This window comes from Gracilinanus agilis, chromosome 3 (assembly GCF_016433145.1).
Source record: "Gracilinanus agilis isolate LMUSP501 chromosome 3, AgileGrace, whole genome shotgun sequence".
Lineage (NCBI taxonomy): Eukaryota > Metazoa > Chordata > Mammalia > Didelphimorphia > Didelphidae > Gracilinanus > Gracilinanus agilis.
The window spans coordinates 40,501,343-40,526,956 of record NC_058132.1 but is presented as its reverse complement, the minus strand read 5'-3'; the positions used below and the strand labels follow the sequence as shown (position 1 = coordinate 40,526,956).

Genomic DNA, 25,614 nt, shown 5'->3' with positions numbered 1-25,614 from the left:
CCCTGGGCGGTGCGGTCCAGCGGCGACTGCGACTGCGGCTGCAGCAGATCGAGGCGGCCGGCGCGGCCTGGCTAGAAGAGGAGGAGGAGGTGGACGAGGCCGTGGTAGCGGCTGGAGTCGAGTGGGGCGCGCGGGAGAAGAAGGCGCGGAAGAAGAAGGCGCGGCGGCGGGAGCGCGCCGAGCGGGAGCGGGAGCGGCGGGAGCGCGAGGAACAGCGGCAGCGGGAGGAGCGCGAGTGGAGGCAACTACGCGAGCTGCGGGAGCGGCGTGAGCGCCGCCCCACGGGAGACGAGAAGGAAAAGCAACGCGTCGGTGGGGAGCGCCAGGCGGCGGGACCCGGGTCTGACCAGGGCGGCGAGCGCGATGGCTCCGAGGAGCCACCCCGGGAGCCTGGCCACTTTGGCGGGCGCGGGCAGCCCTTCCTGGTGCGGGGCAAGGCCGGCCTCCTGGTGCTGCTGCACCACGCACAGGTCAGCCGCGGCTGGGGTAGGAGAGGCTTTGATTGGCTGGAAGGGCTCGCCCTCGCCCCTGCCTCTTCTGAGGGATATTGACTAGGAGAGCGCGGGGGAGGGGCGTCTGGCTTTAATAAACCTGGACTCTACCGCATCCTCCCCGCGGGTCTACGCCCGGGGAAACTGAAGCCCGGAGGGGGTGGGCGGCTTTGTGCTTTGTAGTCCGAGTGCGCCTTGCCCCGACCACGCCCCTGTAATTGATCACTGATCCTTTCTGGAACGGGAATCTCGCCGAAGCCTTATTTTCTGTGTCACACTCTATATTGAGTACGATTGCAAGGCAGCAGAGCAGTAAGGGCTAGGTAGTAGGGGTTTAAATGGCTTGCCCAGGGTCACCCTGCTAGGAAGTGTCTGAGGTCAGATTGGAAACCAAAACCTACTGTCTCCAGATGCTACTCTATAGCCACTGAGCTACCTTAGATTAGGTTTACCAGCCCCGAAGCTCCCTGACAGGGTGGATGGAGGAAACAATGTTTTCACTTATCAGAAATAGAAAAGCCTTTTACATAGAAAACAAAGTTAGAAAATATATAAAATGTAGCATGAAGAACGATAGATTTGGGAGTCATAAGGCTGGGTTTGAAGGGGGCCTTTGTTATTTGGTATCTGAGTCTCCGACTCTCTGGTACATTCCCCATCCTTATTTTTAAAGTGAGAGTGTTCAGTTGGAGGACAATTTAACACACACCCCTGATTCCATTGCTGAGGCCTTAAACTGGGGTTCTCTACTCAGTTGACTGAACTCTACCTCATGCATGGGGCAGCAGCATAGCCGTGGGACCTCTATTTAGGGAATGATTGTTGGAAAGAGATTGAGCTTGGAGATGAGAGAATCATAAATTTAAAATTGGAAGGGACTTGGGTCCAACAGAAGCATGTTAGAGAGGTTCACAGACACTTGCTTGTTGAAGCTTCTTCAATTGTTGAGTAAAACCTAGAGTCTTTGTCAACAAGAATAGATGGGTCAATGAATTAAAAAAGCATTTACTAAGCTCTTACTGTGTTCTAAATAGTGAACTAAGGACTGAGGATACAAATAGAAAAGTCAGAGATATCCATGCTCTCAAAAGTTGTCTGTAAAAGAAAGCTCATCTACAATGTAGACAGAAAGTCACAGAAAGTGAGGAAGAGGAAAGGGGAATAGTCCTCCATGGAAATTTTCTGAGCACACCATCTCTATAAGAAGTTGGCTAGAGTAGATCAGAGATTCTTAAACATGGGGCTGGATTGGTGAAGCATGTGTGTTCCTTTTTAGGATAATGTTTTTAAATGTATAAAAAGAAAATTTAGGATTACAAAGGAAACCAATTATAATGCAATTGTTATTAGCATATTTTTAAAAGGTCCTGGTGGGGCAGGCAGCTGGGTAGTTCAGTGTATTGAGAACCAGGCCTAGAGACTGGAGGTTCTAGATTAAAAGCTGGCCTCAAAACACAGCTGTGTGACCCTGGGCAAGTTGCTTAACCTCTGATTGCCTGACCCTTACTGCTCTTCTATCTTAGAACCAATACACAGTATTGATAGGTAAGGATTTAAAAAAAAAAGTTCACAGACTCCAGGTTAAAAACCTTTAGTCTAAATCAGTGATGTCGAACTGGTGGCATGTACAGTTCTCTCTGTGGGCATTCGGCTACCCACTCTCCCCACCCCCAGAATTAATTCATTACTAGAAAGGCAGAGGAATTGAAAGTAGTTACTCCTCTCCCTTTCTCCACTCTTCCTGATTGACATTTTTTCACATCCCCCACTCCTCTGCCCAGCAGCTCAGTGGGAGAGGGACATACCAGTGTGTGTAGGGGGGTGGGGCACAGCAAAGCACTGTCTAAAAGGTTTGCCATCACTGATCTAGAAGATCCCAAGTCCCTTTCTGCTTCAAAGTCCTCTGTTCTTATTTGCTTGGTTTTTGGTAACCCTTCCTTTGATGGCATGGTGGCAAATGAGTTTTTTAGTGCTTTGTAATCATTTGCTAGTTGATCACAAATTTCTTGTTCTTTTTCCCTGCTAGTCTTTCACCTTCACTGGGAAATGTCGGCTTACCTGTCTCTATGGCCGAGTGCAGGTATTTGGTTTTATCATCAGCCAGGGCCAGCCGGCCTATGACCTTTACTCACCCCACACCAACTGTGCCCTGACTTTTGAAGCAATTAGCTACTTGATGCCAGAGAAAACCATAAAGGATATGAAGTTGGAGGTCCGGTCTTTGATCAAAGATCATATTTCTTCAGGTAACTAAAAGATCTGGATGGTGACCACTGTTCATGCCTCATATATTAAGCATATAATATATTCAGGACACTGTGCTAGCCCCCAAGGGAGCCAAAGTTAAGTAAGACATTGTCTCTGCCTTCACAGGGCCTATCATATTTGGGGTGGGGTACTCAGGTCATTACACTTAGCATATGATAAATGCCTTGAAGACTGTGGCCTAGGAACAGATAGGGGAGAGAGCACTTTGCTGAGGAAGTGGAGGTAGCATCTAAGTGGAGCCAAAAGAGATAGATGTGAAAAGGGGAGAGGACTTCCTAGATAGACAAAGGAGGTGTGGGTGGTGTGACAGAACAGGGACAGGAAACTTAAGTTCATGGAATGAGCAACAAGTATCTTGGCTTGGCCAAAGGGCAGTAAGTTGTAGAAGAGCCACCAGCTTCTAGGCTGGAAAAACAGTTGGGAGTCAGACTGAGGGTCTAAGAGGGCAGAGTGGGACTTAATTCTTTGAATGGAAGATGTAGGAACAGGAGAATGAATGACATGCCCAGAGCAGTGCTTTAGAAAGGTCAGACTAGTAGTGAGGACAGACGGACTAGAGGAAGAGAAGAGGGAGACATGGGTGCCAGATAAGAGGCTATGACAGGAGTCAGTAGGTCAGCACTTATTAAGCCCCCTACTGGGTACCAGGCTCTGGGCACAAAGAAAGGCAAAAGGCTTACTTAAAAGGCCTCTAGGAGTTCCCAGTTTAATGGAAGAGGTGTCATGTAAACTACTGTGTACAAACAAGCTATGGACAGGATAAATGAGAGATAATAAAAGAGAGGAAAGTCAAAGTGGGATTAGGAGAGACAAGTATGGGGTGCCACTGTGCAGGAATGTTCATTCTGGAATCAGGAAGACCAGAATTCAAATGTGGCCTTAAATACTTCTTAGTTCTGTGACTGAGCTAGTCATTTAACCTCTGCCTCAATTTCCTCATCTGTAAAATGGTGATAATCACAGCACCTTCTTCAAAGTGCCAGTGTGAGGATCAACTGAGATATTTGTAAAGTGCTTAGCCCAGTGCCTGGCTTGTAGTAGGTGCTTAATAAGCGCTTGTTTCCTCCCTCCCTTCCTTCTTTCCTTCTCATAGAGAAGATGGGATTTAACTGGGACTTGAAGGAAGCCAGGAGACGGATAGAAGGAGGGAGAGTATTCCAGGCATGGGGAACAGCCATTGAAAATGCCCAGAGTTGGGAGATGGAATGTCTTGTATGAGGAACAGCCAGGAGGCCAGTGTCACTGGATCGCAGAGTACATGGGGGTGAGTAAGGTGTAAGAAGCCAGGAAGGTAGGAGGGGCCAGGTTTTGAAGGGTTTTGAATGACAAGAATATTTTATATTTGATTCAGAGGCAGTAGGGAGTCACTGGAGTTAATTGAGTAGGAGGGGGGTGCCATGGTCAGGCCCATACTTAGGAGAAGCTGTCTTGACAACTCAATGGAGAATGGGCTGGAGTGGGGCAAGGCGAGCAGGGAGACTGACCAGAGGCTCTTGTGATTGTCCTGGCATTTGGTGATGAAGGCAGAGGAGGCCTTTTGGAGTTAGGCATTGGCTCTATAAAGAGGTCTGAGCTAGTCTTTTAGCCCCAATCTAGTTCAAGAAATAGCACTAAGGAGTTCTTAACATGTAGATGAATTACAACTTCTGAAGTCATTTGCTTTGTTCCTTTTGCAGCCAATGCATTTCCCATGATGAAGCAGTTTTCTCCTATGTGTTCCATCGTCATGCTGGAAAGTCTGGAGACCCCTGCTATGGACTTCATCCTCAGCTATCCAGCTTTTTCTCACCTTTTCTCAGGAAAGGTAGTATCCTTCATGTCCTTTGTAGAATTGATCCTATCTGAACTGTTAAGAGCAAAGCCAACTGAAAGAAAGGTCTCTCATTTCACAAAGGACACTGATGACTGTATTATAGACAAGCAAACTATTAGGGAGGTGACTGGTGAATTTGGCCTATTATGTTCATTGGAAAAGACATTGAATGAATGGGCTGTTGGACTTGGGAATCTCTTTTTTAAAATACATAGTATTGATTCTAAGGCAGAAGAGCACTAAGGGCTAGGCAATAAGGGTTAAATGACTTGCCCAGGGTCACACACCTAGGAAGTGAATGCAAGGACACCTCCTCTCTAGGCCTGGCTCTCTAGCCACTGAACCCCCTGCCTCTCACTAGGGGAGGATCTCTTACAGATACGTAGGTAGGTAACTTGGGAAGATGACAGCCTACTTTGCCTGTTTGACATGTCTTATCACTAGCTTTGGATGTCCCCCAAGGATCTGTCCTCTTCTGTTCCTTTATACTTGAGGTTCTTCCCTGTTTTTGTCTGGCCCCTTTTGGCAGGCTGGTGAAACCTATGGACCTTGTTTTTTTTTTTTTAATGTTTTAAAATTTAATTCTTTTCCCCAATTACATATAAAAACAGTTTCCAGCATATTATTTTATTTTTTATTTTCTTAACCCTTACCTTCTGTCTTAGAATGTAAGGCAGAAGAGTGGTAAGGGCTAGGTAACGGGGATTAAGTGACTTGCTCAGGGTCACATAGCTAGGAAGTTTCCGAGGCCAGATTTAGACTCAGGACTTCCCATTTCTGGGCCTGACTCTTAATCCACTGAGCCATTTAGCTGCCCCCAGTTTCCAGCATTTTAAAAAGAATTTTGAGTCAAATCTCCTCTCACCTTGATAATAAGCAGTGCCATGTAGATGTACAGTCATGTAAAACATTTTCCCCATATTAATCCTTTTATGGAAGGAAACTCAAAATTTTTTCTGAAGAAAGAGTGAAAAAAGTTTGCCTCAATCTGGATTCAGATTCCATCAGTTCCTTCTCTGGAGGCAGATGGCATTTTTTATCATAAGTCACTTGGGATTGTTTTGGGTCATTCACAGTTTTTCATTGCACATTATTCCTGTCACTGCAATGTTTTTCTGGTTCTGCTTATTTCATTCTGCTTTAGTTTGTATTAAGTCTTCAGTTTTTCTGAGCTCCTCCTCCTCGTTTCTTATAGCACAATAGTATTCCATGACAATCATAGATTATAACTTCTTTATTTTTTTTAAACCCCTAACTTCTGTGTATTGGCTCCTAGGTGGAAGAGTGGTAAGGGTGGGCAATGGGGGGTCAAGTGACTTGCCCAGGGTCACACAGCTGGGAAGTGTCTGAGGCCGGGTTTGAACCTAGGACCTCCTATCTCTAGGCCTGACTCTCAGTCCACTGAGCTACCCAGCTGCCCCCTATTACTACTTCTTTAGCCATTCCCCAGTTGATGGGTATCACCTCATTTGTTTTTAAATATGTAAGCTAAAATAAAGAGGATGACAAAAGAAGGAAACCAATGATATTGCAATACTAAGGAATATTCACAGACTCCAAGTGAACAACTCTTGCTCTACAATATTTGGTTTTCTGGTCCCCTCAACTCCCATGGGTTCAATTGTCATTTTTGGATGAGCCCCAGCTCTGTGTAAGCCATAGTCTCTTTGAGTTTCAATCTTGCATCACTGCTTGCTTCTTGGATATCTTGAACTCAATGTCCTATAGGCATTTCAGACTCAGTATAGCACTCATTATCTTCCCCCCAAATCCTCCTTTCTTTGGAACCTTCCTATTACTATCCATAGAGCATCCTCCTAGTCACTCAGGCTGAATTGTCCTTGACTACCTTCATACCTACCTGTCTTCTCTTTTCTTCCTTATCCAATTTGTTGGAGGAAAAAAATACAACCGGGGGTTTTACCTTTGCAGCCTATCTCTTCTGCTTTGTGCAGGTCCTCATTACCTTTAGCCTGCTGGCTGGCCTCAGGTCTCTCTCCCTACTCTAATCCATCCTTCACTTAGCTACCAGAGAGCTTTTTCTAAAGCACAAGCCCAAGTCACACCCAACTCAGTAAACCCTTCTTGGCCCATCCTCCAGATGGAAGTTCCAGGCACAACTGACTGATCCAAGGAAGGGAGAGAGGAAGAGAGCAAAGAAACCAGTGTTTTTCAGGCCTGGGCACTTTACAGATGGGCTCTATTAGATTCTCATAGTCACCCTGGGAAATAGGTTCTATTTCCTGTTTTGCAATTGAGGAAACTGAGGCAAATGGGTTAAATGATTTGCCCAGAGTCACTGAGCTAGTAAGTGTCTGAGGCTGGATTTGAACTTGGGTTTTCCTGGTTGCAGACTTGGCTCTTGGAGAAAGAAGTTCAGAGGCAGGAGCAGAATGTATGTCATATATGTAAATTGCTTTTATGTGTTGTCTTCCCCAATAGAATGTGAGTTTTTTGATGTCAGAGACTGTGTGTTTGCCTTCTCCTGTACCCTGTGCGCTTAACAGAGTGCCAAGTAGTCTTAAATACCTGATTCTGAAACTGGCTTACTCACTTCTTAGTCTTTTCTCCTGGAAAGAGAGCTGGCCTTTAAGCCAGGAAGACCTGAGTTGTCACATACTGCTGACCCATGCTTCCTATGTGGCTCTGGGCCGTCATCTGCCCTCCTAGTGCTCTGAGTATTTCTGAGAGGCAGCCACCTGACTTGGTAGACAGGGAGTTTTCTCAATCAGGAATTCTCAGTGCAGGTCCTATCTTCCATTCTTCTGGTTTTTTCTTTTTGTCTTCATTCCCTCTACTCCTTTCACTTTTCTTCTCTAATTCCCTTTACTGTCTTCCTAAGTCTCCCACTGATAGTTTAGTTTTTCAGATTCTTCCTCCTTCATACCCAAGAACAGTTTGTCTTCTATTAAGTGTTGTGAATAAAATAAATATTCATAATGATAAAGTTATTGAGCTTTTAATCGCTGTCATCCTCCAGGCCAAGGTAAGATGTGAAGTTACTTAGCAGACAGAGCTTGGCTCTTCCTACCTGCCATTCCTGTACAGTCTGCTTCCACATTGGCTGCATAGGGCAGCTTGCTTTTCCTTTCAGGCTTAGCATCCTTCTTCCCTCAGAACTCTCCCATTGCTGAAGGTCAGGGTCCACTGAGCCTTAGTTATTATTTTACTGTTCCCCTAGAATCAGAATCCAGCCTCCAGAAGTGCCCATGGCCACCTTTTCCTTCTGGGCTGGATCCTCCCCATAGAAGATCTCCCCAAAGGACTGGCATTTATGAAGTTCCTGCCTCTGGGTCTGGTCCTGTCTTAGGTGTTAGCAGTCCAGATATAACAAGTGAAGCAATATGTAGTCAAGGAGTTTACATTTTCTAGAAGGCTGTGAGCTAGATGAAGCTAGATAGAATAAATGGAAAGAAAGTAACGCCATATACATTCATAGAACTTGGTCGTGGTATTAAGTACTATCGGAAGTAGTTTCCTATAGACGGTGGTACTCAGAGCTTTATTTTGAAGGAAGAGAAGAGTTCTTGAGGAAGAAGGGAAGAAAGGGAATTCATTGTCATGGGAACCAGCTGGAGTTCAGGAAGGACGGTGGCAAAGGATGGTGAGTGATATGGGGTATAGGAGCTACCACTTGAGTAGTGGACATTTCATTGGTGCTGATATGGCACTTGTCATCTTTTCAGGTAATTCTGTGTCTGGGCTGCCTCTATTTTGCTGTTGATGCCAGTATGTTGTTCCTTCAGGAGAAATTTCTGTTATCTTTTTTAAATTAGTGTTTTCATCCTGCCCTCGTGGGAATAACTCCTAAGAACAGAAATTTGAAGCCATTGGAGGATCAAGTCATTGAGGAGCAGTGACCCTTGTGATAGTATTAGACCTCTCATCAGGGTCAGGCCTAGCTATTTTTTATCTGAAGTCTATTTTTGTGGCTTGTGATGTTGTATATGGGTGTATTGCTTTAATTTGCAAAGATAATGAATGTCATACAGTATGAACTCAATCTTACAAGTATGTTGAGTACCAGCAGCCAGATGAGAGACATGTAAATGATGGCAAAATTGTGGGGGAGGGAGCAGAAGAAAGAGAGGTTGAGAACATAAATAAACGCCACACTCGTTTCTGTGCAACTTGCCATTTTGCATTTCAGATTCTTTTTAAAAGTTGAAATTGTTCATCTCTAGAAACAGGAGCCGTCCTCCTACACTCTTGAGCAGTTAACTGTGTCTTCTGTTGGCATTAAGAAATGTGAGGAAGAAAGTGGCTTTCACTTGTCTGAGAGCAGCAGTTCAGCGATAGAAGAGTTAATCACTGCTTGTCGTGGTAAGGAGTTGACATTGACTGCTTTGACTCTTCCTAAATTAATAAGATTATTTGGTGGCCTCCAAAGACTTGAGAAGATTCCCATGAAAAGCTTGTCACGTTGAAGAATTTGGTGTGCTTGTTTGCCTTCCAGAGGAAATTGATGGTTGCCCTATCATCATGGCCTGTGGACCAAAGTGCATTGGCAAGTCCACCTTCAATAGATACCTGATTAACCAGCTGCTAAACAGGTGAGTGAAGGCCTTGGCCCCGCAGCTGTGTAGCTTACCCCAAGGCTTACTATACATAATTTTGCTGAGCATGTAAAATGCTTTTTATTTTCCCAAGGCCTGCTCCAAAGCTGTTTGCCATTAAAATGAGGACTCTTGGGTTAGAATCTAGATGACAGAGGAGATATGATATAAAAGAACACTGCCTTTTGAGGGAGAACTTGGGTTTAAGTCCCCAGGTCTGCCTTTTACCCAAGAGACCTTGGACTTTTGCTACATGGTACTCTCTGGGCCTCAACTGAAGGGTTGTGTTAGATAGTGGATCTCTAAGGTTCTTTTCTGGCTTTGCAGATTAAAGATGATTTCTCCACCACTCTTGGTCTGATCATCCCCATTGATCCTGAGAGAGAAGGGTCTCCCTTTTAATGATTTTTTTTTTGCCCCTCTGGTCTTTGGCAGCATTTCAGTGCATCTAGAGTCCCTTTGTTTGGGGACTGGCTCCACTAGTAGAAAGAGGGTTCCATTCACACTTCTTTTTCCTTAGTAGCTCATGTCCTTATACCCTCAAATCTTCTGTAGGGTTCCTGCCCTCAGCCTAGGGGAGTGGTGGGGAGGGGGTCCTTCTTTAAGTCTTGGGGACCAGGACAGCATTTGAGCTATTTGGTACCTCTGTCATGACTGGCCTGATGGGTTTCGCATAAGTGCTTGTTTATAATTGATTAAAAGAAAGAAGAAAGCCAAATGGCACCCTTTTCAAGGGTGAACCTGGCCCCCCCCCTCCCATGAAGAGGAAATTCAAGCAATCACTAGGGACTGTTTTGCCCAATTCTATGCCAATAAACATGAAATGGATGAATATTTGCAAAAATATCATTTGTCCTAATTAACGAAAGAGGCAATGAAATACCCCACCTACCAACCATTCAAATTCTTTCATGCTGGGAACTCCTTGTCCTTGTTCTTGCCATGATATGTATTTTACTTGTTCTGTGCTAGTTGGTACCCATAGATTTCTTTAAGGCCAGGCTTAAACTTCACCTCAGAAAAGCTCTCTTTGATGAAGCCAAGCTCCCCACTCGTATTCTTCCTTTATTCCACTTAACCCCATCTCAGAAAAAGAAATTGGTAGCTGTGTGACCATGGGCAAATCACTTAACCTTGTTTGCCTGCCCTTTGCCCTTCTGCCTAGAGTTGTAAAGAAATTGAACAAGCCATCATGAATTCCCTAAGAAAAACCCCTAGGGCCAGACGGATTCACAAATGAATTCTACCAAACATTTAAAGAACAATTTGTTCTGATACTTTGGGAAATAGGTGAAGAAGGAATCCTTTCAAATTCCTTTATAACACAAATAAGGTGCTGATACCTAAACCAGGAAGAGCAAAACCAGAAAGAAAAATACTTGTTCATTGAATTATTAAAACAGCAGGAATAGTCTTCAGAAGGTTGTGAGGGGGACTGATTATTATTGTTTGTTTTTTTAAACCCTTATCTTCGGTAATCTTCTGTGCTGTACATCTGTCCCAAGGCAGAAGAGTAGTAAGTGCTAGGCAATGGGAATTAAGTGACTTGCCCAGGGTCACATAGCTAGGAAGTGTCTGAGGCTGGATCTGAACCCAGGACCTCCTGTCTCCAGGCCTGGCTCTCAATCCACTGAGTCATCCAGCTGCCTGGGATTACGTTGTTTTTACTGTTCTAGGGCCATAGTATTCTCTGTGTGGAATTGGGACAGGAGTAGAGAGAGGAAACAAGGAGAAGGGAGGAGGTGGTAGGATAGCCAAGACCAAATTTGAGTGTGGCATGCTTGCTGTGGAGTTATTCCCTTCTGTAGGCATTGCAGACTCCTGTCACTGAGGAGTTGATATTATTCCAGTTGATATTATGTAGAATTAGGACAATTGAATTCACCCTTTCAACAGAGTAACAACTTCTTTCTTTTGTCTTTTTCCCAGCATTCCCCGTGTTGACTTTCTGGACTGTGACCTCGGCCAGACAGAATTCACTCCTCCTGGCTGTGTTTCCTTGTCCAATGTTACAGAACCTCTTTTTGGTATGTATCAGAATGATCATTTAAAGTCTTTTCTCACCAGCTAGCCAGCCTTGCTTCTCTGCTACTGTTGCTCCTCCAACTACACGAAGCCGTTCGGATTCCTTCATGCCAGGAGCTCCTTGCCCTCATCCTGGTCGTTTCTCTGGCCTCTTGTGTATCCTACTTGTTTGTGCCAGTCTGTACCTATAGTTTTCTTCAGGGCCTGGCTTGAAGATCACCTCCAGAAAGCTCTCTGATGAAGTCCAGCCCCCACTCTCTTATTCCTCCTTTATTCCGTCTTCACTCAGCATTTGGATGATCATTTTGTGTTCTGTTACTTTGCAGGTTGTTTCAGGGCTATGTGTTGTCTTCAACATTTGCTTTGTACCCAGAGCTCTCATCCTAATTCTGAGTTACTTAACAAACAAAAGAGGAAAGAATGGATTGGAGTATTTTTTTTTGGCAGTACCAAGCTCCCTTTGGCCCTGTTAGAGGCTAAGGGAATAGAGTTCAAGAATGTACCTCAGGTGCTTAACCAGCATTCATGTGCTCTTGTGCCTTTTCACATGTTCTTGAACACACAGACTGACCTATTGGTGTGCATGTGGTCAGCCGGCAGGCTCATTCCCCCCACATGCTCCCCAGCATACTTCATGGGGGGCAGTGTCAGAATGGTCCTTAAGTCATCTAGTCCAGCCCCTAGGGCATCCTTGATAAGTGGTCATCCCCCTCTGGAAAGGAGGCCCCATTACGTTTGAGAGAGCCACTCAGCTTCTGGACAGCATCATTAGATGCTTACCCACCATAGCCTAAGAGACATTGATATGTTCTCCATTCTTTTCAGTGCATCTGTCTTCCGTTAGGAAGAACATTGGCATTGCTCAAGGCTTTATGGGGGAAGTGTTAGAACCAGACTCTCTAAGCCTTCAAGAAGACAAGATAGCATCAGTGCCTGAAGGTTGTTCTCCTTGTCCCTAGGGCAGATCTAGGAGCAATGGGGGAACAGAGGAGCACACTACGGTTTGGTCTATAGAAGAGCTTGGTCACATTTAGAACTATCATTTAGGAGTGTGATGGCTGTGCCAATCTCAGGAGCTTCCTTGGGGGTCCTTCAGATAGACAAAGCCAGCAGACATCTCTGCTGTAGCCAGGGGGGGTTTCTGCCCACATGTATGTTATAGCAGAGGCTTTTGGGGGATCATGTGGAAAGAAACCTGAATTTGAGATCTGAGGCTATTGCTCAATGTCCTCTTCCTGTTCTTTCTTGCTTCTGTGATTTGGGGCTGATCTAATCAAGTCACTGAACTGGACTGGACTTTCTTCCTCTGACAAGTGAGAACCCCCAGGGGAGCTCCCAGATCTACCTCACTAGGGTTCTACAATTTAGTAGTTAAGGTTTGCTGTGTCCCTTCTCTCCCTCCAGCCCTAATTTGCTTGTTTATTTTAAACCCATACCTTCTGTCTTAGTGTCAGTTTTAAGACAGAAGAATGGTAAGGGCTGGGCAATGGGGAGGGGTTAAGTAACTTGCCCAGGATCACATGATTAGGAAGTGTCTGAGGCCAGTTTTGAACCCAGGTCTTCCTGTCTCAGGCCTGGCACTCTATAGCTTTCCCTTAAAGAGATATTATTGGTCAAAGACAGGTATCCTTTTTGCTGCTGTAGTTCAAGGGTTGAGTTTTTTCTCCCTGCAACTGTTCTCTGTTATTAAAAAACCAAACAAACAACAACATACCCTCAGCACCAGTTGACAATTTTCTGACTAATGGAATAAATCTCAGTTGTTTTGAATAATACATATGATTTTGTAAACTTGGATTATATTTGACATTTAAAATTTTTCCTTAAAAAAAACCAGCCCTAGGGGCAGCTGGGTAGCTCAGTGGATTGAGAGCCAGGCCCAGAGACGGGAGGTCCTAGGTTCAAATCCGGCCTCAGACACTTCCCAGCTGTGTGACCCTGGGCAAGTCATTTGACCCCCATTGCCCACCCTTACCACTCTTCTACCAAGGAGCCAATACACAGAAGTTAAGGGTTTAAAAAAAGAAAATCAGCCCTACTATGTGTAGTCTGTACCTCTTATAGGTATCTAGTATCTGGCTGTCTGATCATTTTAGAGCATGGCATTAAGGTAAATATGGAGTTGTGAGTGAATGTGAGGCTCCTGCTGCAAAAAACTGATGGTATCTCCTTGAGGAAAGACATTTACAAGTATTTCTTGGGGCGGGGATTAAGGCAAAATATTTGGTAGCAGAGAACAAAGGTTTCATATTTCTTGTTTTCATCCTCATAGGTCCACCATTCACCCATCAAAGAAAGACTCGAAAAATGGTCTTTTATGGTGATTCTTCCTGTGAAGATGACTGTAAGAAGTACATGGATATTGTGAAGTACGTGTTCAGTGCCTACCAGAGAGAAGCGCCTCTCATCATTAACACGATGGGCTGGGTGAAAGGTAGGCCACACGGCCCAAGCTTATTCTATAAGCTGTTCTTCTGTAATCGACCTGCTTTGTCTGTGTCTGAATCGGGATTGTGTAATGAGCAGCTCGTCTCCTTTCTTGCAGGAGATGGACTCTTGCTCCTCATTGACCTTATCCGAATGCTGGCCCCCACTCATATCGTCCAGTTCAGTTCTGAACATAGCAAAGACATGCCCTTGCTCACCCCCGAGTACACAGCAGGGATGGCAGGTCTGCAGACCAAAGGCAAGACCAGAGTCAAAAATAGGCACCTGGACTGCATAGATTCAGAGAGTTCTGGAGATCCAGATGAAGAGAAAGGGAGCCAGCCCCACTCAACAGGACACAAACTGCTGCTTGTGCAGTCTGAGTTTGCCGGTGCTGGTGTTGCTCAACTGACGTAAGTGAGATGGGGCAGCGCAGGCCCTGGACTTGGGGCTTGGGGATTGCTGTGTTACAGTGGTCACTTTCACATATTTAAGTAGAAGAATCAACTTTTTTTTTAAAGTAAATTTTTACTGCTCTCTGGTTTGACATTCCCCTGTTTCCCACTAAATCCCTCTTAGAGCACCTTCCAGCGAGCCATCATAAGAAAAAGGAGAGAAAAGTTTAGTAAAACCGACCAGTAGCACCTCATGCAGGCCTAACCCGCTCTGCAGCACTTCACACTCAGAAGCCCCCTCCCTCTGACCAGAAGGGGAGGGGAGGCATCTTCTGTCAATTCTTTGGGGCCAAGCGTGCTCATTTTATTTAATTTTAATAATTGACCTTACATATTGGGATCAATACTTAAGTAAGGGTTCTAAGTCTTCACGATTGGGGTCAAGTGACTAGGCCTGAGTCCCACAGCTAGGAAGTGTATGCAATAAGATTTGAACCCAGAACCTTCCATCTCTAGGCCTGGTTCTCTATCCACATGCCACCTCGCTGCCCCGTCTTGGTCATTTCGTTGTTACAAAATTCATTTTTGTTCTTTACATTATTAGAGACATTGTGTATATTTTTTTCTGGCTTTGTTTACTTTGCTTTGTATCCGTTTATATAGTCTTCCCATACTTCTGTATTCTGTATATACATTGTTTCTCATGACGAAGTAATATTCTTTTCTATTTAGGTGTCCCAACTCATTTAACCACTTTCTAGTCATTGGGCATCCAATCTTGTTTCTAGCTCTCTGCTCCCACAAAAAGTGCTGTTGTAAATATTTGGTATATATTTTATTATTTTTCTGGGTGTGTGGCATACAGTAAAATCAAAAGATACAGACATTTGATCAATTTTTTTAGCATGTTTTCATATTGCTTGGGAAAGGATTAGACTAGTTCACAGGTGCCACCAGTGATATATTTGGGCGACCACCTTTCCCCAGCCAGTCTAGCATGGACTCTCCTCATCTTCCATTCATTTTTGCTTATTTTCTGGGTCAGGGGAACAAGCATTTATTAAGAGTTTACCAAATGCTGAGCAGAGCTTCTGTTTCAAGGCATTTGCCATTCATTTGGAGGGTAAAAGCTTCCAACAACTTTTGGATAAATTGGAGATAGGCACAGATAGAAGAGTAGGGAGGAAACAAGAGTTTCTTGGTTTTACATTTTTCTTAGCAGTGTCTTAGAACATCCTTTCATATGGCTGTTAGTGTGCAGTTCTCTTGAGGCGGTGGTAATAGAATGGTTAGAGGATTAGGCCTGGAGTGAGAAAGATTGGAGTTTAAATCCAGCTTCTGACACTAGCTATGTGACCCTGGTCAAGTCACTCATCTCTGCTTCAGTTTCCTGAATTGTAAAATGGAAATAAGAATAGACTCTGCCTTTGCAGCATTAGGATCAGATGAGGTATTTTTAAAGCACTTAGCACAGAGCCTGGCACATGGTAGACACTTAATAAATGTTTTTCTTCCTTCCTATTTGTTCATAACCTTATCTATTGGGGAATGATTTTTGGTTGTCTTATTTCTATTGGTTGCTTATACAACTTAAGTATCAGACTCTTGTCAGAGATATTTGACATGGAGGTATTTTTCTCCCCAGTTGGTTGCTTCCTTTCTTTTTTTAAAAACTTAATTATTTTTCAATTAAAGATCTATTTTCTCTTCCTCCTACTTTCTCCCCACCTCATTGTAAAAAAGAAAAGGAAAAACAAAACAGAAAAACCAAAAAAACACCCTTATTATAAGAAATAGCAGAGAAAAAAACCAAAGCATTTCCTTCATTAACCACATCCCAAAATAGATCTATCTGCATGCTGGCTTATCCCCTCTCTTTCAGGAGGTAGATAATGTATTTCTATAATAGGTACTCTGGTTGGTGACTATGTTGATTATGGTTCTTCAGTTTTTAGAGCTTTGTAGATTGTTCTCCTGTTTCTGCTCACTCCACTATGGATCTGTTCAAAGAAGTCTTTCCAGGTTTCTTTGTAACCTTTCCCTTCATTTCTTATAGCATGGCAACATTCCATGATGTCTACATGCCATAATGTCTTGTTGAGTCATTCTTAAATTGATGGGCACCTCCTGTTTGCAGTTCTTTGCCACCAACAAAAAGAACTGCTCAAAATGTTTTTATATGTATGGGTTCTTTTCCTCTTTCTTTGATCTCTTTGAGATATAAAACTATTTCTCTGAACTGGACCATTTCACAGCTCTACCAACGGGATTAATGTATTAGATTTCTCACAACTCTTCCAGCATTTGTCTTTTTTTTTTTTTTTTTTTTTTTTCACCTTTCCCATCCTAATGGGTGTGAGGGGTGTGAGGCAGAAGCTCTCAAGTTGCTCTAATTTTGCATTTTTCTAGTTAGTTTTTTGCAGCACTTTTTTGTATAGCAATAGATAGCTTAGATTTCTTCCCTTGAAAAGTAACTTCGTGTTCTTCTACCATTTATCAATTAGGTAATAGCTTTTCTTTTTATAAATGAGTTTCATATATCTTTTTAATCCTTACCTTCCGTCTTAGTATCAGTTCTAAGACAAAAGAGTGGCAAAGGCTAGACAGTAATGGTTAAGTGGCCTCCTATCCAGGGTCATATAGCTAGGAAGTGTCTGAAGCCCATTTGAATCCAGGACCTCCTGACTAGGACTGGCAAATCTATCCATTGTGCTACCCAGCTGCCTGGTTTTCCTATATTTTGAAAATGAAGTCTTTGTCATAGAAATGTGTTATAAAGATTTTTTTTAATCCCCGTTACCTGCATCACTTCTAATTTTAACTGCATTGGTTTCGCTTGTGCAAAAATTTCAAATAATCAATAATTATTCCTTTTATCTTATGTTTTGTTTGCATGTGAATTCTAAGCCCAATTCGTAGATATGAAAGGTGATTTCCTTGCTCTTCTAATTTATCGCCTTTTTTGTCTGTCACGTAGCCATTTAGAGCTATGAAAAGGTGACTGCTTTTCTTACCTCTGGTACAGTAGTTTGGCTTCTGTAAGAATTAGCTTTTTTCAGAGCCATAATTGTCTAAATGAAAAATTCAGAAACATTCGCACCCTTCATTGATAGGAACTCTCCAGACTTTTTTTTTTGTTTGTTTTTTTGTTTCTGCTTCTTCCATGATGGGGCTGTTAGAAATCATTAAAATGATAAGCCATGGGGCGGCAACTAGGTATCTCAGCGGATAGAGAGCCAGGCTTTGAGATGGGAGGGCCTGGGTTCAGATCTTCCTAGATTTATGATCCACTTGTTTGGCCCTTATTGCTCTTCTGCTTTAAAACAGATTCTTAGAATCAGTCCTAAGACAGAAATTAAGGGTTAAAAAACCATGATGAGGCTCCGAGAAATATACTGTACACTTGGTTCTACAAGAGCGGAATTCCTGGTATAAATTTTCAGTCTTTGCTTAACTGCTTCTGATTTCTTTTTTAGGCAATGGCATAGCCCTGTTCTTCGTGATATGGCCTTGTTAGGTTACCTTGCCCTGCTACAGCCACCAGAGGCAAAGCCATTTTTTCCTCTACACCATCTAGTCCCCTTTCAGGTAATTTGAGCACTTATGAGAGAAATGGACATCGATCTCTTTATCCAAACTAGATCCCGGCTAGGAGAATGTTTGGTACTTGGAATTGGGCCAATTGAAAATTGTCTAAAGCAATACTGTGGTTATTGTAGTACCTTCTTTTGGAATCATCAGTCACCTTGTTGGGAGGCATGTACTTTCCAGGACCTGGGTTTAGTGATTGGTTATCATGATGCAGCTTTGCCAGGACCGTGCTACAGGCTCTTCTTCCAGATTTGTCTCTGTTGGTTCAATCTGGAATGTAGTTTCCTATTGAGTATCCGTTTTTATTTTTCATAAAACTTATGAAATGTTTCGAAGACATGCTTTAGTTGGGAAGTGATGTATGTTGTTAAAGCCAAGACTTCTCTGGTCACAACCATTTGAATCTATAGCTTTTTAGGGTCAGGGAGAAGGGTTTTCACTTTTTGAAACTTAAATATAAGTAGCTGTACCAATCATTTTTTACTTAAAGGTCCAGAATGTCCTTAAAACCACTTAACAAATTAAAAAGAGACAACACCTTGTCTGATATCTTAGGGAGCCTTAAGAATCATAAGTTGGGGATGTTTCCCCCATGAATCTTTTTCTTATTCTTCACGTTACTGTAGAAATGATTGGGAGCTTTGAAAACAATTGGCTTGTATAGATGCTTCTAGAGGGGATTTAGCTATAATAGATGTTTTCTCAGCCTCGAAGTGCTGGAACTAATTCAGAGTGTCTTTAAACCACCACTTTGTGTTTCTTTCCAGGTAAGAAAGACCTGGGCTTCCCACTCTACCTAGCTTAGCAAGGTTTGCTGGTGTTCACTAACTGTTTTAATTGTTTATGTTCCTCCGACTAAAACAACGGAACACTCACCAGAACAGTGGCTAGTGTTTCACCGTCTGTAATTAATGCCAGCTAGGGGATTTGGGGAGCTGTATCTGTGAGTAGCTCATAGGTGAATTAAATATGGAAAATGCCATTTCAGGGTGGAACTAACAGAAGGGATTTATTTTCCAGATCCCTTTCAGTTCTGTTGCTCTCCGGGTTATTCACACTGATGTTGCTCCTACCCATACCATGTACACAGTAAATGCCAGCTGGATTGGTCTTTGTAGGATACTGGATGATGTCAAACAGAAAACTGATGGACCAGTTTTTCTTACAGACAATCCAGTCTGTGATTGTGTGGGGTTTGGTAAGTCAAAGTGAATCACACTTGTCCACAGATTTCATCACAATGATACCTTTCTGCTTCTTGTTGCTGAAATGACTTTGGTTTTGACAAATAACAAGATCTTTTTTATGTGAAACAATAGAAGCCTGCTAATTGAGACTGCACAGGGGGGCTCTGAAGTCATGTTTCCTGGGAAGCCAGCCATAAGTCTTTTGGGGCCACCAGGTGACTGTCACTCAATTTAAGAAAGTATAGGGCATTGTTAATTATGCCTACTTCTTTAATAGGACTCATATCTCTTTAAAGATAGACCTTTTTCTTATATTACTGGGCATATTTGAGTTGAGTAATTAAAGATTAGTCATTTAAAAATAAAGATGGACTCAATAATAGAAAAGTGACAGAATCACAAAATTTGAAAGAGATTCCAGAAGCCACTGAGGTAGATAAGATGTACACCTGGTCAGCCAGTCTCTGCTTAAAGATCTTTAGGGTGAGCTGCCCTACCTCCTCAGAAGACATTCGGCCCCACTTCTTATGAGGAAATTTTCTCTGATACCAAACTTAAATCGCCTCTTTGCAAATCTCTGCCTCTTGCAAAACAACAAATCCAGTCCTCTGTCCACATGATAGCACTTTAGATGCTGAAAGACAACTCTCCCGTTCCCCGATTTTTCTCTTCTCTGTGATAAATATGCCCAGTTTTTTCAATAGATCCTCACAGGATGTGGACTAAACGTCTTTCATCCTCCTGTTTAGAAGTCCTCCAGCTTCTCAGTGTCCTTAAACTGATGCCCAGAACTGAACTACATATACCAGATAAGGACAGAGGATGAGGGTTTATCACCTCCTATTCCTGGAAGCAGTGCTCTTCCTGATGTTCCCATGGTCCCCTTAACTTCTTTGGCTGCCTGTCAACTACACTGCTGAATCAGTTCAAGCTTGCAGTCCACTAAAACTCCCAGATCCTTTTTCAGAAGAGCTTCTGTCCCACATCTGTCCCATGTTGTATTTGTGGAGGGGTTTTTTTTGGTACCGAAGTGCAAGATTATACATTTATCTCTATTGAATTTCATTTAACAGGATTCAGCCCAGTATTTTGGACTAGCTAGAACCCTTTGCATCCTGATTGACTGTCATAAACTGTAGTAGCTAATCCTTTTCATATCCTCTGCATGAGACCCCTGGCCCATTTATACTGAATTATTCATTCCCAACTTTTCCTCTGAGTCTGGTCATCCACTAGTTCTGAATCCACCAACTCCTTGTATTCTTCTCTCATTGAAATGTCTATCTTTCCAGCTAATATACACCAAAAAAGAGATACTTGGTTGGAATCTTTAGTGAAGTCTAGGTGAGCTAAATGTGTAGCATTCCCCTTAGTCTTTTGAATCATCCTGTCCAAAAAAGAAGCCAGGTTGGTTGGGCACAGCTCTTCTTCTTCCTCCTCCTCTTCTTCTTTTTTTAAAAAAATAATCCTAACTTTCTGTCTTAGTAACAGTTCTTAAGACAGAACAAGGGCTAGGCAAATGTGGTTATGTGACTTGTCCAGGGTCACAGCTGGAGAATATCTGAGGCCAGATTTGAATTCAGGTCCTCCCCAAACTCCAGGTCTGGTACTCTATCCACGTGCCCACCTCGATGTCCTAGTACAGCTTATTCTTGGTGATCCTGGTTGACTTTGATGCTTATCTCTTTAATGATCTGCTCCACTCTTATTCTCTGTTACTGCCTATCCTTGGCAGACTGTTCTTTTCCCATTTTGAAAACAATTCTAACCTTTGTCCATCTTTAGTCTTAATGGTGCAGAATAAAGTCCTTCTCCTTGGAAGAGAAGGCAGCAACACAGACTTGAGTGGTCTGCCTTCTCAGTTGTCATCGATCATCCCATCTGCTCCAAGCAAAGGTCCTCACCCTTCCTAAATCTTCTGTACCTCAGTAACAATACTACCATACACATGTATGTGCAGCTTTTCTGGAATTCAGGGCCTTTCACCATCCTGGTTGGTCTCAAAACAACTTCCAGCCTTTCGGTGGTCCTTCTTATATGGTTTCCAGGTCATGAGGCTAAGAAGGGCAGCGATCAGTGGGGTCAGTGACCCTGGTCCTGAAGGCATTGCCACCTGACAAAGACTTTTATGGATGATTTTATTTGTTGTTAAGTGTTCCTTATAAGACAGAACCAGCTTAGTGCCCTTGTTTTTAGCCATTTTGGTTTCACATGACTGAATGGAAGAAATGGAGAAGAATAGTGTTCAAAATGCTATATATAGTTCACCAGTTAAGAGATTCTATTTCTGATTTAAACTACGTTTAAAAAGTCCAAGTGAGAATGCTTAATTAGGTGTGCTATCTTTTTTAACAGTTGATTTTGAGACCATGCTGTGAATGGAATTATTATATTATTACATTATATATTAAAGGAATTATCCGAGGAATCAGCATGGTGAAGAAAGTGTACTACGTTCTGACTCCTCTGTCCCATGAAAAGTTAAGACAAGTGAATTGTCTGATGATTGGAAACATAACTATTCCTCATTGCGTCTTCAAGAGCCAGGTACAGTGCACAAGGGATTTGTCCATCTACACCATAACTCACCTGCCTCAGGTCAGGGTGAGAGCAGCTTCGAGTGGGAGACAGGTTACAGACAGTGAGAAGAGATGAAAAGGAGAGTGGGGTCCATTCACAGAAATGATAGAAGGGTTCTGGCCAATTTGGAATGTCTGTCATTAAGCTTCGTGTTATGGCATGTAGTAGGTAAAGCTAAGGGAATAAACACAAGGGGTGGGCTTCTTTCTCTAAGGAGAGAAGTGGTATGAGGTGTTTCAAGAAGCCTGAGCTCTTAGGGTAGCAGCAGAGAACTGGAGATTTAGAACGGGTCAGTGAGCTGAGAATGCGACCCCGTTGGGTCATCGGGTGGTTACTTGAGCTGCTTTTGAGGAATGTCAGTCATCGCTGGGGTGGCCTCATGAGGGTCTGACAACTTTGGAGTGAGGGAGAACTGGATTCAAGTTCTGCCCCTGATTTGTATGGGCTGTAGGATGATTCTGGACCTTAAGCAACTCTTTTTTTTTTAACAACTATTTTCTGTCTTAGTATCGGTTTTAAGACAGAAGAGTGAGAAGAGCCAGAATCACAACTAGTATCTGAGGCCATATTTGAACCCAGGTCCTCCCAGCTCCAGGCCTGGCACTCCTATCTACTGTGCCACCAAATTGCCTGCCTCAGGCAACTCTCGAAAGCTTAGAGATGGGTTTATTGAACTGGGTTGATGTGAATACCACCCCTTGCAAAAGAAAGTGGAAGGGCCTGCCTGTGTGCTTGCCTCTTTGAGAAGTTCCAAGGAGGGGACTCTGCTGGGAAGGCTGCTGTAGCTGGGGCAGAAAAGTCTTGGTATCCTTGCCAGCTAGGGTCTGTGCTGTTGGTGGGGGAGCCAGATATTTGAGGGGAGAGGGCCGTGTGAATCTCCTCCCTCCTCTCACAAGTGCTGCCCTGCTGCATTGTAGCTGCTACACACTGTAAGACACCTCGTCCCCCGTGCTGCGTGGATTTTCATCTTTGCTCTTTGTATCTTTGTGTTTCAGCCCAAGATTGAGGGGGAGATGCCTTACGTTACTTCTGAATATAATTTTTCTATTTGGGGAGCAGGAAAACTCAGAGTCAGAAAACTTCTGCAGAGGAGAGAATACCTTTAATCACCAATGAACTTTTCACCGAAGAATAGCATGGAGCTCTTGCTTTTTAATGAGGGAGGGGAGGGGATGCCAAGACTTGACCTGGTTTCTCTTGCTGCGGCAGCAGCGTCCAGTGGAATGATGTGAACAATTCTCCAGCCACATGTTGTTAATAGTTTACAAACATTTTTGTATTAAAATATTTTCTGAAGTTTCTTCTCAAAATTACATGTGATCTGAAATGCAAAAAGCATCCCCCTGACCCAGCAGGGGAAACAGACACTGCAGGAAGATGGGAGACTTGAGTCAGGTCTGGGCTCTGCCACAGGGACTCCAGGATCCTTTACTCGGACTCCTTGCCTGGAGAAGGACAGGGTCACACCAGATTATTTGACCACCCGTTTTTTGCCTTGTCCAGTCATTGATGACACTGCAGCTTATTGACTTATAATAATGTCTTTTATTCCTCTAGTATTTTAAAGCCCTATGTGGGAAATTCTGAATATTATCTCCATTTTATAGTTGAGGAAATAGTCTTAGATTGGTTTGGGAGGATTCTTGGAGCAGTTCCAGCCTTTGCTGCTACTACGCCACCATCTTGGCTTCACCCTTCTGGAAGTAGTTTTAGAGAAGGCCAAGCCATTTGCCAAAGGTCTCAGACTGGCTAGTCAGCATCTGAAAAATCTGATCTTATTTCCTCAACCGATATCCTTCCTCTACCCTGCCCCTCCCTGTCCAGTGCCTTATTCCAGTGAGCTCTTTGAGTTAGTGCATGGAATAAGGACCAAAAAGAGGAGAGTTGGGGCAATAGAGGAGAAAAAGGAAGGAAGACTTGAATCGGGCATCAGGAAATCCTGGGGTTCCTATGGCATGAAGATAGACCTCATTATCATCTAGTTGGATGTGATGATTTTAGGGAAGGGAGAAAATACAGATCAGCTACTCATGTTGGATTTAGCTGCTCATATCCTGGAGGGAACTAATATCCCTTCTTAATTCTCCTCCACTGCATTGTATTTAATTCCTGTTGTCCAATACTTGAGTGGTTGAAGCAAATCTTCAACCATTATTTATGATTTCAAGGACCATCCTGGTACTGTTACAGAACCCAACCATGCTCTCTCAGTACGTAGACAGTAGTCATGAGTTGTAGCCTAAAGCCTTGCTGCTATCAACCTTCCAGGTTAGGGCTCTCCAGATGTAGCTAGTTCCTTTGACGACAGGCACGCAGTACGAATTTGGTTCCATTTTATAGGTCTTTGATACTGTGCTTCATTGTCACATCCTTTGAACCCAGAGCCATTCCTCGCTGCAATGAGGCATCAGAATTAGGATTTTTATGGGGCAAGTTTCTCCTATTGGTGTGGGTTGTTTTGTTTTGTTTTTTTTTCCAAAAAGTCTGTGACTGATCTCTTATAACTTTTGAATAAAATGTAATTAATGTTTTTTCATGTTTTAGCAGGAATAGCTGGAATAAATTATCTCCCCAAACCTTTTTTAATCCTGTAGTTTGATGCTCGTCAGAATTAAGTCCCAATCATGAAGTCTTCCATCTATAAATGCTGATTTTGCAGATAGTGTAATTATCTACTTTTAAAGCCTAAAAGTCAACCATAAAATTAATTGAAACAATAAATTCAGCAAAGTTGCAGGATCTGAAACATTCACGGGACTCATCAGCAGGCCTGGATGTATTCTTATACATTACCAACAAAATTTAGCAAGAATTTGTTGAAAATAACTAGAAGCTATAAAATATTCGGTCATCTAGCTGCCGGCATACATCTAGGAATTCTATGAATTCAACTGTAAAAAAAACTGCAGAAATAAAGACAAAACTAAGTAACTGGAAAAATGTTAATTAAGCTCAAGGGCAGACCCAGCCTGTATAATAATGATCATTGCTAAATTAATTGCCAAAGGAATATTTTAAGGAGCTAGGAAAAAAACTTCTCGTGGAAGAACAAAAAGCCAAGAATACCACAAGTAGGAAGGGAAGTGGAAAGGAAGGATGCTTGTCAGCACCAGATTTCAGATTGTACTACAAAGCAATAATCACTCAAATAATTTGGTCCTGGTTAAAAAATAGATTCTAAAGTGAAATAGATTAGGTGTACAATGTACAGAAGCAAATAAGTTTAATATTGACTAATCCAAAGACTGATTAACGAAGTAAGGGTTCTCCATTTGACAATTATTCAGTGGAAGGGGCAGATGGGAAAACTGGACAGCATTCAGGCACAAATTAAGTTGAGCCCCAAAACTCATACCCAGTTAAGTCCCAATTTATTACATAAGCTAGATTTAAAGATCATAATAAATTAAGAGGAGCAAGGAAGAAATTGGATTTTGAATGTATAAAGAAAAAAGTTTATAAGCGTGGGGTCATAAAATGGATAGTTTTAATTATTTAAAATTTTGTGCAAAATCTAATGTTAAAATTAGGAAAACAAAGGGGGAAAATCTTAAGCAAGTTTCTCTGGTAAAGGTCTTGTATCCAAGACCCGTAGAATTGATTCAAGTTCATAAAGCAGCTAAGCTAGGGAGTGTCAGTGCTCAAAGGCATTGGACTTGGATCCTGCAGGACCTGAGTTCAAAGCCAGTCTGACCCTGGGCCAGTTCCTTCACCTCTGACTCGGTTCCCTCGTCTGTAAAATGGGGAAAATAATAGCACCTACCTCGCAGGGTTGTTGTGAGGATTATGAGAAGAAATATGTAAAATGCTTTGCAAACCTTATTGTGTTATATAAATGATAGTTATTTAATGACTAAGATCCATTCCCCAGTATATGTTGGTCAAATATGAATAATCATGAAAAAAAAAAAAAAACCTTAAACTACTAATAAATAAATGCAAGTAAAGCAGCTAAGGTCTCACCACACCCTTTGGACTGGCGAGGATGAGAAGGACAATGTTGAAAGGGCTGTTGGGGGAACAGGCACAGGAGTGCATTGTTGGGAACTTAGAATTAGTGTAGCCATTGCGCAGTTACCAAACCATACTTGGTACCCTTTGACCTGGTTACTTCTAGTAGGCCTATACCATAAAGAGATCAAAGGAGAAGGACCTATATGTTTTAAAACAGTAATTCTTTTCCTTTTAGCCACTTATTGGAAACGGGGGTATTCTATTGGGAAATGGCTAAACTGAGATATATTAATGAAATAGAATCAATGTGCCATAAACAATAAAGTG

General features: G+C 42.8%; 1 protein-coding gene across 1 annotated transcript in view; it reads left to right on the top strand.

Moving 5' to 3' along the window:
• The window catches only part of NOL9 (nucleolar protein 9), a 27,668-nt gene extending 5,099 nt beyond the window's left edge, over positions 1–22,569 (top strand). Inside the window, exons 2-12 of the mRNA XM_044671247.1 lie at positions 2,518–2,737; positions 4,436–4,563; positions 8,757–8,895; positions 9,029–9,125; positions 11,058–11,155; positions 13,426–13,587; positions 13,699–13,993; positions 17,452–17,563; positions 18,587–18,764; positions 21,167–21,300; positions 22,329–22,569. Coding sequence (XP_044527182.1) covers positions 2,518–2,737; positions 4,436–4,563; positions 8,757–8,895; positions 9,029–9,125; positions 11,058–11,155; positions 13,426–13,587; positions 13,699–13,993; positions 17,452–17,563; positions 18,587–18,764; positions 21,167–21,300; positions 22,329–22,439 — 1,674 coding nt within the window. The 3' untranslated portion in view covers positions 22,440–22,569. The remainder of the gene's footprint in view (positions 1–2,517; positions 2,738–4,435; positions 4,564–8,756; positions 8,896–9,028; positions 9,126–11,057; positions 11,156–13,425; positions 13,588–13,698; positions 13,994–17,451; positions 17,564–18,586; positions 18,765–21,166; positions 21,301–22,328) is intronic.
• Positions 22,570–25,614: the final 3,045 nt, after the last annotated feature.